General features: G+C 32.8%; 2 protein-coding genes across 9 annotated transcripts in view; one reads left to right on the top strand and one right to left on the bottom strand.

Annotated features, from left to right (window-relative positions):
• Positions 1–14533, bottom strand: part of qin (tudor domain-containing protein qin) — a 663334-nt gene that overhangs the window by 358285 nt on the left and 290516 nt on the right. The gene's annotated exons all lie outside the window — the stretch shown is intronic.
• Positions 1–14533, top strand: part of LOC142221453 (uncharacterized) — a 73046-nt gene that overhangs the window by 50010 nt on the left and 8503 nt on the right. For all 7 annotated transcript variants that reach the window (XM_075291207.1, XM_075291206.1, XM_075291208.1 and 4 more), the window contains exon 3: positions 8888–9082. In XM_075291207.1, the coding sequence (XP_075147322.1) occupies positions 8888–9082 (195 nt within the window). The remainder of the gene's footprint in view (positions 1–8887; positions 9083–14533) is intronic.

Here is a 14533-nt window from a genome sequence, read left to right as displayed (position 1 = left end):
GTCAAATGTTAGCTCGGGCGGCACCCATTTTGCACAGAGCTTCCGCATACCCAAATATTGATGAATGATATGACCAAGACGTTCCTTTGATATCTTTAAGGCCTCTGCTATCTCGATCAATTTTTACGGTCATTCAAAATCATTTTGTGAATTTTTTTGATGGTTTCGTCGGTAACCACCTCTTTCGGGCGTCCACTGCGTTCACCGTCCTCCGTGCACAGTTCACCACGCTTGAATTTTGCATACCAATCAATTATTGTTGATTTCCCTGGGGCAGATTCCGGAAACTCATTATCAAGCCAAGTTTTTGCTTCCACCGTATTTTTTCCCTTCAGAAAACAGTATTTTATCAAAACACGAAATTCCTTTTTTTCCATTTCTTTCACAATAACAAAAGTTGCTTCACAAAAGACGCTCTATCTCACAAACTAATTGACTTACAGACGTCAAATTTTGACACAAATCATTTGAAGGTTGGTACTATATAAAAATAATATGAATTTAATACTAGCGACGCCATCTATGTGTCAGACCGGGGACTTATCAGCCAACCTGTTATAATGCTATGGTGTTGTGGTCTGGTGGCCGGCACTTTAGTAGCCGACAAGTTTAGATAAAGCTGTTGTCGGATAAAACGCACGGTCACAGTTCGGTCCATAAAAATAATGTCAGATGCAATGCTTCCAGGTTGTGGGTTTCTCCCCAAAATTAGGGGGTTTTCTTACGTTTGGGGGGATTTTTAGGGGCAACATTTATCGGAACAAAAATCGGAACAGTTCTCGCATGAATTTAGAGAAAAACATACGCGGGAGATCAACACAAATCCCTAGATGTAAGCAAGTCTGCATTAGCATTGCTTGCGCCACCCTTTTCAAATGCTTCCACTGAAAGGTCATTTTTGATATTCGACTTCAACAGCTGAAGATGTTTTAAGAGTTAAATATTTCTTATATTATTCCTTACACCTACAAGTGAAACGAATTAATTAGTTACTTTCAACAAATCGTACACTGCAACTGGAGAACATTAAAACATTTTGAATGTACACTGAAAGAAGAAGTTTCTTTTCTGAGGTAACCATAGTTTACTTTTAAGCTGAGTACTATGTTGAGTTTTCAAGCTGAAAAACAGCTTGTTTTCACGGTTACTTTTTTAAATTAAATTATAAATATAAAATGGTTCACAATCAATTCCTTAGATCTTTTCCATTCATTGTTTCACAAGACTTCATAAAAATATAATCTTCTTCATATAGATTTTTGTACTTTTAATTTAGTGTTTTGGTGAAAAATACGAACATAGTACTCACCTTTAGCTTAAAAAAAAGCTTCTTTAAAGAAACTTCTTTCTTTACTCCTCAAACAAAGGAGAATTTCGTTTGACTAAAATTTTCTTCCGGAGGAAAGTATTTTTCTTTGGGTGTATATACTGAAATTTACTTTTGTTGATTTTTGTAGTTTTTAAACCTTTTAATTAGGTTGAATTGAAACATGTATACATTGAATTATTTTGTCATATCTGCTTTTTAAATTGATATACATATTGTATTATTATTTTTTTTTGTTAAATTGAATTTTTGAAGTGATTACAAATTTTGGAAGCCCATTTTTACATACTTGCATTCCTATTTTTTTTTTTGGGAGGGTTTTTTGAAAAAATATAGAACAATTTGGGGGTTTTTTCGTAAGATTTGGGGGGGGGCAGATTCCAAAATCACCTGGCAACACTGGGGGATGTGCCAAAGGTAGTGGATTACTCTGGCGATACCGCTTTTCGACAAAAAGTTTGAAACTCTAATTGCCAACAGTGAGGCGTTGGTCACACAAACCCCGGGGAATAAAAGTTATATAGATTTCTACACCGATGGCTCCAAATTGGATGGGCATGTGGATTTCGGAGTATACTCTAAAGACCTGGAACATAGAATAGCGAAAAATTACATAATCACTGTAGTGTTTTTCAGGCTGAAATATTAACAATAAAAGAGGTGGCAAATTGGCTGAGAAGTATTGTCCCAAAAATATAGACATTAATATATACTTACACAGTCAATAAAATCCTTGGACTATGTGTTCCTTAACTCGAAAACGGTCATTAACTGTCGCAAATCTCTCAATGAGATGGCTGAGCGGTACAATATTTACCTAATTTGGGTGCATAACCGCAGGAACATACCAGGTAACTGCATGAGAAGGCTGTTATGATGGCAAATGTCCGATGGGAGAATTGCAAGGATTGCAATGACATTAAGCAAATATGGCCCCATCTAAACTTAAACCGCACACTAGATATGTTAGTGTTTTCAAGACGTCAGATAACGCTCCTGATATCTGATATAACGGGTCGCTGCCCGATAAGCGAGTTTGCAAAAACTATTGGCGCGAAGTATAATGACTACTGTATGAACTGTCATGATACGGATGAAAAGGAATCAATTAAACACCTTGTGTGAGTGTGCTGCATTTTGTGTAAGGCGTGTGTTAATGTTTTTGGAACAATCTGGTTGGATCAGCAGAAGAAAATAATATTGTAGGTTCAGTGGCTAAACTAGAAATTCCCATATGTAATAGGTACTTTTAGTTAAATGTGGTATCACAATGTACTGAATAGTCTAAGTGAGCTTGAAAATAAAGCGGGCTGTCACTTTAACCTAACTTAGGTGATTCGATTCGATTTATCGCTCAAAAAAAACTATTTCTTCATAAGAATTAAAATAAATGCCGTCTGCATTTTTATTATCTACTCCAATCTATTATATTCTTGTCCGTAGTGGTGCAGATGGAATTTGAGCTTCGAATTCATGCGTACCGTTTGTAAAATGTAACTCTTCTTCACCGATTGTTCCACACATTAAGTCGCTGCCGAAGGACACGGTAAAATTTTCTACAGCAAAAAAAAAAAAATAAAAATATTTGGCCATGGGTAGCAGTTTTGAGTTTTCCCCTGTTATATGAGAAATTATTGTCAGTTTTATTGAAAAATGTTTATTTAGTTACATTTTACAAAATTTGTTTCCCGCGCCTTTACTGTGAGATGTTTTGTTTTATGTCATATGGTTTTACTAAGCTGCCAAAATATATTTTCCTGATTGCTGTGGTTTTTACAAACAGTAAGTTGTGTCGTGTATAGTGTAAATTTACCCCGTCAATGACAAGCCCATTTTAAAGTACTTGGTCCCTTCCATACGTTTTGACCAGAACTGGGACTGGTCCATACACACTAGGGACCAGTCCCGTACCAGTCCTGGGGTTGAAGCATGTCACGTAGGGTGATATCCAACACTGTGGTTTTTAAAATATTTACTTCGAAAAAACCTTTTTAGACATAAAATCGGAAAAGAACAGAGCTTTATATAAACGAACTGAACTACGATTTTAGAATATAAAGTAATTTTTGTATTGCAAATATTAACATTTTGTAACAAAAATAGTTTTTGGTTAAAATGTTTGAACTTTTCGCAACAACATTTGCCATACCCGTTTTCAATTCGTTTTGTTTTTTTGTATGTAGGGAGAAAACTGGAAGTATTGCACAAAACATGTTTACTTAGATCCGATTTTGACCTTCCCTTAAGGATTTTGGTATTGATTACGGACCAAAGATCCGCCTTCATTAAAATAAAGGCATTTTTTAGCGATCTATCTGGCTTTAAATCTAGCATTAATAAAGTTCAAATTAGAATACAGATCTCATTCATCGAATTTTGAATAACAAAAACATGTTTTTTATTAATTACAAAAAAAAAAAAAAAAAAAAAAAACTTTACATCAAAGAGGTCTTTGCCTATATTGTAAACATTATTATCCTAAATCTAAAGATTTCAGTTATTTTTAACACGATTTCTTTATATCAAAAATAAGTTTATTTACTTTAAGGTAAATTTGTCTGGTAAAGACATATGATTACGGCGCAAATTTTCAAAATTTGTGTGCTAAATGTAAAAAAAAACTAAGCTAAATTATAAACTTTATTTAAATTAAAATTTCATTATTTTAAAGAAATTTATCCTTAATATAAATTGCGCATAATAAAATTTAGGTTGCGTAACATTTAATATGAAGTAAATATTTTTTTCCAGTGTATGGAGTTTATATTCTATGTATATAAAACTTAAGCATTATTGTTGAAGATTACTTTGTAGTTATACCCTTCACCACTACTGTGGTACAGGATATAATAAGTTTGTGCATTTGTATGTAACGTAGAGGTGTGCACGTGACACGAAATTTTCGTGACTCACGAAAATTTTCGTGACTCACGCGTGAGCCGCGAGTCACGATGGAGTCAATCTCGTGAGCGTGCGTGAGCGTGATCAAGCTCAAAGTTTTCGTGCGTGAGCGTGAGTCACGAAAAAAATTCTTCGTGAATGTGCGTGAGTAAAAATATTTGATAATTACACTCACGAAAACAAAATCACGCTCACGATTTGAATCACGATAACTACTTTAATCACGCTCACGATTTAAATCACGCTCACGATTTTAATCACGCTCACGATTTGAATCACGCTCACGATTTGAATCACGCTCACGACTTGTATCACGCTCACGATTTGAATCACGCTCACGAGTTGAATCACGCTCTCGATTTGAATCACGCTCACGATGTCAATCGCACTCACGATGTCAGTCACGCTCACGATTTTAATCACGCTCACGACATTGGTCACACTCACAAATTTGGTCACACTAAACCTTCCAATGTACGGATTGTGCAATAGTTTTTCATTTAAAATTAATTGATTAAAAAAAGTAATTTTGAAGCGCTGGTTTTCGGTGCAAAAACCGAGTATAGTGCCGTTCCTTAAACAATAAAACCTTTTATAAAATATTGCTTTGTTTTTTTTTTTTCTAACGAAAGTGAGAAATATTGTCGAAAAAGTGTACCATAAAAAATTGGCAGATTAAATAAAATTCGAATTAACGAGTAAAGTAGAAAGTCGGGCGGGGCCGACTATATCATACCCTAAATCACCCCTACTGAATTAGTGAGCATTGTTTGTAGGGTATCAATGATATAGGTTTGGGGGAAACCACATTTCCATATTTAATAACATTACTGGGTACATGGGAGTTTTATCACAATCTGAACAGAAATTTCTGATATTAACATATAATTGATTCTGAATCTACAGAGTTAGTATGCTACTAATATTGAGTCCTTTATTAAAAAAACTGGAAATCGCTCAATTAGTGTGGGTAATAAATTCAAATTTCTGAAAATGTGGTAATAGATTTATGTAATAGCTACATACAAGTCTAAATACGATCGGCTAATACATGTTTATTTGAAATTTGAGCAACATAGGTTAATAAATAAGAGTATTATGGTCAAATTTGGGAAAATCGATCGACGCATTTATATGGGAGCTATATCCATATATTGGTTGATACCACAGAGGGTTGCCTTGTGCTAAATTAGAGTAAGATCGGGTATTAGATAAGGCTACTATGGTTAGAAATAAAGTTAGAAGGGATACATTTTTCAAAAACGGGCGAAAAATATATATAAGAGCTATAACTAAATATGACCCGATTTGGATTATATTTTGCAGGTTTTGTTGATATTACAGGAGATTACCTTGTGCTAAATTTGAGTAAGATCGGTTAATAAATGAGGCCACAATGGTAAAAAATAAGGTTATAAGGGGCAAATTTTGAAAATTGGGCGCTACATATATATGGCAGCTATATCCAAATCTGCACCGATTTGGATGATATTTTGCAGTCAGTGGATTACATTGTGACAAATTTGACGCCGATCGGTTAGTAAATGAGCGCAATCTGACCCCATTTATCGAAAACGGGCGATACATATATATGAGAGCTATATCTAAATTAAATAGCGTTCGTCCTTGAGCCAATAAAGCCCCACATACCAAATTTAATCAAAATCGGTTAATAATTGCGACCGGAATCCTGCGAACAACAAATACATGGACGGACGGACTCCAAGGGCTAGATCAACTCAGGAGGTGATTCTGAGTCGATCGTTATATATGTATTTTAGTTTCCATTAAGCTAGCATAGAAAAATATTTTAGTTCATTCGTACTAAGAAGTATTCAACCTTTCAATTCTATTTTATTAAGCCAACTGCCTTAACATTTGAGAATAACAATTCGAAAATTACCGAGAAATATTTATTTTTGTCATTACAAGTAAGTCATTATAACTTACCGCAATGTAATGCAACGTGTAATGACAGCTTTACTCCTGGTAATGTCAATTCTAATGAGATGTGGTTGCCTAGTTTTTGCTGGGTATATATATTATTTCACGTCAAATTAGCATTTCTACAGTCGTGAATCCCTCACAAAATTTTTCGTGCTTTTGTAACAATTCTCTATCGCGAGTGTGAGCGTCAAGAACAATTTTCGTGCGTGAGTTTTGGAAAATAAATTCCTTCGTGAGTGTGCGTGAGCGCCTTGAAATTTTTTTGTGCGTGAGTGTGCGTGAGCAAAAAATTTCTTTCGTGAGTGTGCGTGAGCGTGATTTTTTAAAGTAAATCCATTCGTGAGTGTGCGTGAGTGTGAGCGGCTCGAATATTTTTCGTGCGTGAGCGTGCGTGAGCAAAAATTTTCTTTCGTGAGTGTGCGTGAGCGTGAATGCCTCCAAATTTTTTCGTGCGTGAGTGTGCGTGAGTAAAATTTTTCTATCGTGAGTGTGCGTGAGCGTGATTTTTTAAAATAAATTCATTCGTGATTTTTCGTGAGCGTGAGCGACTCGAAAATTTTTCGTGCGTGAGTGTGCGTGAGTAAGATTTTTCCGTCGTGAGTGTGCGTGAGCGTGAGTAAAATATTACTCACGTGCACACCTCTAATGTAACGCCAAGAAATAATTGTCATAGACCCATCTTTTAGTATACCGATCGGCTTAGAATTAAATTCTGAGTCGATTTAGCGATGTCCGTCTGTCTGTCTGTCTGTCTGGCTGTCTGTCTGTCTGTCCGTCCGTCTGTATGTATATGTAATTTTGTGCACAAAGTACAGCTCGCAATTTAAGTCCGATCGTCCTCAAATTTGGCATAGGGCCGTTTCTTCGGACAGAGACAATCGCTATTGGTTTTGGAAAAAATCGGTTCAGATTTAGATATAGCTGTCATATATATTTATCCCAGATTTGGTAATAGTTAGCGTGTTTATCAACCGATTTTCTTGAAATACCGTACATTCAAATATTTTATGAATCTCGAAAATCCTGCAAAATATCAGCCAAATCGGTTCAGATTTAGATATAGCTCCCATACACTGAAAAAAAAGCATACTCGGTTCCAAAGATTTTGTCTTTACTTTAAAAAATTTGGTATCGATTCCGAGCCAAAGAAGCGGAGAATACAAGTAAGGGTACTTTTAAGACACAATTCTCTTTTAAATTTAGGTTTTGTGTACTTGCTTCTAGGAAGCAAATTTTAATTGTTCGCTATCTCAGCTTTTTTTCTTCATATGCTATCATAGTCCTTTAAAAACGAGTTAACGGCAACTTTATTTTCCAAATTAGGACTCGGCTTCCAGTAGAAATTATGCTATGTTTGAAGTAAAAAACTTCTTTAAAATAAAGTTTTGAAAAACATGTCCTATATTTGAACGATTTTTTGCTTTGTAGTCAAGATGCAAAAAGACAACAAATTTAAAGACAATTTCATTAAATTTAAAGAATTTTTCTGAATTATTAAAGTCAAGTTGACCTTAGCCCATAAATTTTTTCTTTCATGTTAAGATACCCATTTTTAAGTCAAATCACTTAATTATAAGGACAATACGACTTCATTGAAAAGTTTATCGACTTTTGGACAAGGAAAATAACTTTATTTTAGAGAAATGCGTCTTCTATGCTAAGCAAAATTTGTATTCGTATTTTAAAGGCATGAAATCTTTGACCTCACGACAATATTTTTTTCAGTGTATATATCTTTCGTCCGATTTAATCTCATATGACCACAGAAGCCAAAGTTTACTACCGATCTTCGTGAAATTTTGCACAGAGGGTAGAATTGACAATATACCAATGCTTGGTAAATTTGATTGAAATCGGTTCAAATTTAGATAAAGCTCCCATATATATCTTTCGTCCGATTTGAACTTATATGGCCACAAAAGTCAGAGTTTTTGGTCAAAATCGATGCAGATTTAGATATAGCTCCCATATATATCTTTCGTCTGATTTGAACTTATATGGCCTCAAAATCCAGGGTTTTGCCGTGATTTGCTTCAAATTTCGCACAAGGAGTACGTTTAGTAGTATCGGTAATTGTGCCAAATTTGGTTGAAATCGGTTCAGATTTAGATATGGCTCCCATATATATCTTCCGTCCGATTTGCACTCATATGACCAGGGGGGCTAAAGTTATACTCCCATTTACGTGAAATTTCGCATAGATAGCAGAATTATTATTCTAACTATGCATGTCAAATTTAGTCAAATCGGTTCAGATTATATATAGCTCCCATATATACGTACACCAGAGTTTCGGAAATATGGTAGACTGTTACACATTTTAGACCCATTTTCAATGGAAGTTTCCTCCAATTAACTGGATAGCGTTAGCCGATTTAAATTTTAATTCTAGAGATTTTGTAGAAGTAAAAAAAATTTCACCTTTATATAGCTTCCAGCAAATGTGAAGTAGCTGAGATGGTAACACAAATTATGGCCTACATAGGGGTGAAGGGTATAATAAAGTCGGCCCCGCCCGACTTTAGACGTTACTTACTTGTTTTTAAATGGGAATGTTTAGGAGTTTAAGCAAATTTTTTATTAAACTTTGGCTGTTATGTGCTTGTGAGAATTAAATTGAATAAATTGAATCGTATAAAATAGAAACAAATTTCGACTACACATTTATTTCAAACGTTACTAACCTTTTGCTATTCTCGTAACTTTATTTAGATTGTCAAGACAAAATTCGTGCAAAACGAGCTAAACGACCAAGAGCTCAAGACCCTGTAAATTTTGAACCGGAGCCACACCAAGACTTGGAAAACGAAGACAGTACCAATAGTGAAAAAGACATTCCAGAGATACCAAGCAATTTCCTCAGTCCATCAGTCAGGGAATATTTGGAATTGGGCAAATCAATACCAGGTAAATTAATTTCTTCATGTTCATGTTCCCACACATATAGTAATAAATACATACATTGCAATCGAGAAATTATACACATTGATATTGAATAAATATACACGCAAAAAAATAATTCTTTCCTCAGAAACGAAATTTTAGACAAACAAAGTTCGTTTCTCATTTGCTTTTCGCTGTAAGGAAGTTTCTTTGGGAGAAAAGTATATACTTTTTGCGATAAACGTTTATTCTTTTCCAGGATGTAAAAACAATTTCATAAAGACTAACTAAAAAAATCTTTTCTGTATAATTGCATTTTCCCTCACATTTTTCTCACTTCTATGAGGTTTTTTCGTTCTTAGCACATTTTTCTGTAATACAAACAATGTAGAAGAAATTATTCGATTTAAAAAATTTTTTAAATTTTACCTTTCGCCTGGACGGGGAATCGAACAGCGGACCATGCAATTTGTAAGTCAGCACACTATCCACTGAGCTACGTAGCTGTTATTGTCATGAATAGATAATTTGCATATATGTTATATTAATGTAGCATAGCTTGCGGCGCCCACGAGCCGATTAAACAATCTTTATTTAACAGAAACAAACATTTAGTTTGGCACCGTGGATCAGTGGTTGCTACGTCCGCCTTGCATGCCAAGGGTCGTGGGTTCGAGCCCTGCCTCGACCGAACTTTGTTTTTATTACATATATTCCAGATATGTTCGGAAAATTCCGAAAAGATGTTCAACATTACATACTACTATATTAAATTTTTACTATGAACACGTTTAGTTCATAAAATGTTTGAAACAAATTTAAAAAAAAGATTTCATTAATCTGTGGAAAATTTCGAAAAAAAAAAATAAAATATAACTACAAACAAACACTTTTTTGTAATAATAAATAACTATGGAATTTGTGTGTATGATGCGAGCCGTATATGATAAAGCCGTATATGAAATCAATTTAAGTACAATCTACAGTTCCCAACGAAATTATTGGCACAGTGTCAATTTTTTAAATACAACCTCAAATATATATAACAAAAACAAAATATATATTTATTCAGTTTTAATTTTAACAATGTTTTAATTTTAACAATGTTGTTAGATTGTGGTCAAGTCTGCACAGAAAAAAAAGTGTCTTGTAAATCTAAGGACCATTTTAACTTTCACATAGTTGAACAAATTTACTGTAATATAGTTCATTTTTCGTAACCACAACGAAAATTAACTTAGCTAAAGGAAAACTTATAAAAATTCAGTAAATGTTTTTTTGTTCACTAACTACGAAATGGGAAGGATTTTTCTTAAATAAATTTCCAACACAGTAGTTAATGAATCGTTGATTCTTTTATAAAAATACATGGGCAATATAAAAATCTTACTACGACATGTGGACAATTTACTAAGAAAAATTTTTGTATGGAAAAAAATGTTTGTAGTAAAATTAACTTAACGACATTACCGATTCGTATGATGGCTACCTACAGATTATTTCCCTTTTTATTAAAAGTTGGAGTGTTTTTCGTCACATTGAAAATTTTAGATAAAGTAGAATAAAAAGTAGTTAATATAATCCTTGCCGGATGTATATCAGTTTTTATATAGATTCCTCATAAATTTGGTATATATTTTACCTTAACTTATAGATAGAATTCCAACTAATCAATAAACGTGGTACTGGAAAATTAAGTGCGAAGAGAGTAATGAAATCATTGCACCATGTGAGGGAGTTTTTAGAGACATTTTGTGTATATCTCGTATGATTGTTTGTGTTTGTTATTGCGTCATTTATGCTGTTGTTGGTTGTTTTGATTCTAGAGACAATGGAATGTTCCTTGTGTATTGTTGGTATCTTTTGTGGTGAGAGTTGTTTTCTTGCAATAGCGAGATCAGAAAGAGATCGTGTGTGCGTGTGGAGTTGTTTTTCTTTACGGCAGGTATGTATTCCTTATGACTATTTGTATCTTTGAGTTTTATTGCTGCATTCAGTTCTGTTGATGCATTTATGGAGTGCACACGTGGTTTTAATTTTGCAAAATTGTACGTGCGGTATTGGTGTTATTTATTTATCTATTAAACTTATAGTAAATATAAGAAATCAAAAACGCTTTTTATTGATAAAAACAAATAACAGATTAAGGAACTTAATATTTCTGTTAATAGTTCAAAATTAGTGCCGATTTTTAATTGGTTTACATAAAAAATATACAACATGAGTGGTAATGGGATGATCTATATTTATTCTACATCTGGATTACAGGATGGAGATGCAACCAGTTTTTTGAATCTATATTTTTTATGTTACTGCAATTCCTACAGGTGAGTACTAAGTTCGAGTTTAGCCGCTAAAATAAAAATAAATCACTAAGAAAAGTATAAAATTATACGTCTTCGATACAAATTTAAATATAACTTGGTGGAGAATAGCCCAAACCAAGTTTAAAGATTATTTTTTTATAATGGATTATTAAAGAAAACTTATCATGAAAATTGCGATTTTAGCCTCTAAACTCGAACTTATTATCCACCTTAAATACTAAATGCTATACTGACAAGTGGAAATTATGTCTAATTTTATAATATTTTTTATTTCAAATATATTCTGAGAATAATTTCAATAACGTCCCATTAGTCCATGGATATGATTCCAATAATGTACCTACTGGATGGATTTTTCAATATGGTAAGTATTTCTATAAACGGTATTTTGTCCGTTTTTAATAAAACCAAAATTTCAATTTATTAAAAAATAATTATTTTCACTTGCAGGTAGACAGGCCTTGTAATGGTAATTTTTTGGAATATTCTTACTGTTTAATGCTAACTAATCTGATATCCTTATTGGCTCCAGGAAATACTCTTGAAAACCGTAAGTTAAAAATCAATATGTACGATAGAATTTGATAATATTTTTCTTATATTTTGTATAACTTTGCAATTTCAGATGCTTATAAGACAAATCCGCCCAACAAAAGTTAGCCAAAATCGATAAAATTGGACAACAATTCAATGAATATAGCTACTTATGCCACATATATCTTTCATATGGATAGAAAACATGGAAATTTAAATTAATTAGTTTAGTCCTAATAACATAGAATATGACTCTGTTGAAGAAGCAGTTACTAACTACCGACAAGTAACTGCATCCAACGTACGAATAAAAATATATCCTTTATTGTATATCATAAGCCATAGTTTTGTGTAATATAATAACAATTTTTTGAAATAAAATACTGGTGGTTATAGAAAATTGACTTGTTTTGCACGAAAAATTTCTTAGTTGTATAAAGGCTTGTTGTACCCTTGATTCCTCAATTTCTCTACTTTTTTGAAAATTATACTGACAAACAATTTATTTCAAACCAATTTCTTAATACAGGTTTCCCAAAAAATTGTTAATTTTTCCGGATAGCAGGAATATTTTGAATGAGTTTAAGTATATTCTTGCCACATCATAGTAATAATGAACTAATATACGATGCAATACATGAACTAATTTATAAGAAAATCATGAACTTATCTAGATGGAAAAAATCTTTGGCGCCAAATCATGGTCATTCTTACTATGGGTTAGTTCATTTTTCATAAAAAAGAATAAACTTTTTTTTCGGTGTGGAGGCTGCAGGGGGTGCCGCGGAACATAACAAATAAGCCACATCTGCATGAGTTCTTGTGTGCACGCACCCAAAAAAAATATTTCACATTACAAGGGAATTTCATTTGCCTAAAATGTCGTTCTGGAGGAAAGTACACGCAAAAATATAACTCCTCCTTCCAAGCGAAATTTAGACAAACAAATATCGTTTCCCACACAGAAAAAAATTTCCGTAGTTAAACTAACGTTAAACTTATTTTTATTGCAAAAAAATTATTTGTTTGTATTTAAATTTTATTATTTTTTGCGAAATTTTCCACAGCCCAATGAAAATTTCGTTTTTTTAAGTATGTCTCAAACGTTTTAAGAACTAAACGTGACTATAAAGTTCAATGACCGTACACATAAGTTCAATATGAACTAAAGCAAATTAAAATTTTCGTACCATTCCCAAAAATAGTAAGAATGAACTACTGTATGGTTAAAATGGTTATGATTTGGCGCCAATGATTTTTTTGTTTGTATCTGCAATACAAACAATATACGAGTTGAAGAAATTATTAAATTTTTGCAAAATTTTTAAATCTTTCGCCTTAAGTCAACACACTATCCACAGGGCTATGTAGCTGTTATTGTCATCAACAGACAATTATCGCTACAGCCATAAACGCGTAGGCGTAGGATGTAAAGAAACTTTATTTGACAGAAACATATCTTTAGTGGGCCACAGTCGAGCAAAGTTTTTTTTTGTACATACACGCAAAGAAAAAAAAACGTTTGGAAAACGTGTACCGAAAACGTTTTTCTTTTGATAGAGTTTTTTGAATTGCTTCAAAAATGTTAAACTTTTATCACCAAAAAAATTCGTTTGTTACAAAATTTTTATTTTTTCAATAAGAAAAATTATGTTTGAACCAACAACACAGTCCATTTCGTTTATATCAAGAACTGTTCTTTTCTGACTTTAGGTCTTTAATAAGACACATTTTACAGTTCATAGTAAAAATTTAATATAGTAGTATGTAATGTTGCACTTCTTTTTAGAATCTTCCGAACATATCAAGAATATATGTAAAAAAAATCAAAAAAAAAAACTTTTCGGTGTTCGGTCGAAGCAGGGATCGAACCCCTACCCTTGGCATGGAAGGCGGACGTAAGCTACCACTGCTCCACGGTGCCCAACTAAATGTATATTTGTGTTAAATAAAGTTTGTTTAATCGGCTCGCGTTACAGCGAAAAGCAAATGAGAAACGAACTTGTTTGACTAAAATTTCGTTTGGGAGGAAAGAATTATATTTTTGCGTGTACATTTTTACATATATTCCAAAAGTGTTTGGAAGACACCGAAAAGATACATGCTACACTCAAAAAAAAGTGAACTCTCTATTTCACTAAAGCCAATTTAACTTTATATTAGTTCATAGAATCACTATGTTTGGAAAAAGTTTACTTTACTCAAATAATTTTTTGCGTATGATAGTTAAATGAACTAAAAAACAGGAAAAAATTATACAAAAATATAGCATAAAGGTTTCCTAATTTCGTATTTCTCACAAAATAGTTCATTATTTCTTTAAATTTGTAAATTTTACCAAAAATGTGTCCATCATGAACTTCGTATGGCACTAAAGACATTCTTGCAACTTTGAACTCCAAGATTTCTCTTAAAACTACAAAATTTTCTTTAACAAGTGCAAAAACTTAGTTATGTCTAATAAATTTTCTTGAATTTGTCGAAAAATATTTACTTATTTTTACCATATCGGAGTGATGCCAGCGCTTGTAATACTGTTTAGTTAAAATTTTCTAAAAAAATTCAAAATTTTCTAAAATTAATCGAAAGTTATCTTTCCTGGTGGGTTCACTGT

This window comes from Haematobia irritans, chromosome 1, assembly GCF_050003625.1.
Source record: "Haematobia irritans isolate KBUSLIRL chromosome 1, ASM5000362v1, whole genome shotgun sequence".
Taxonomy (NCBI): domain Eukaryota; kingdom Metazoa; phylum Arthropoda; class Insecta; order Diptera; family Muscidae; genus Haematobia; species Haematobia irritans.
Note: the sequence above shows the minus strand (reverse complement) of the source record. Positions and strands in the feature narration are given on the sequence as shown.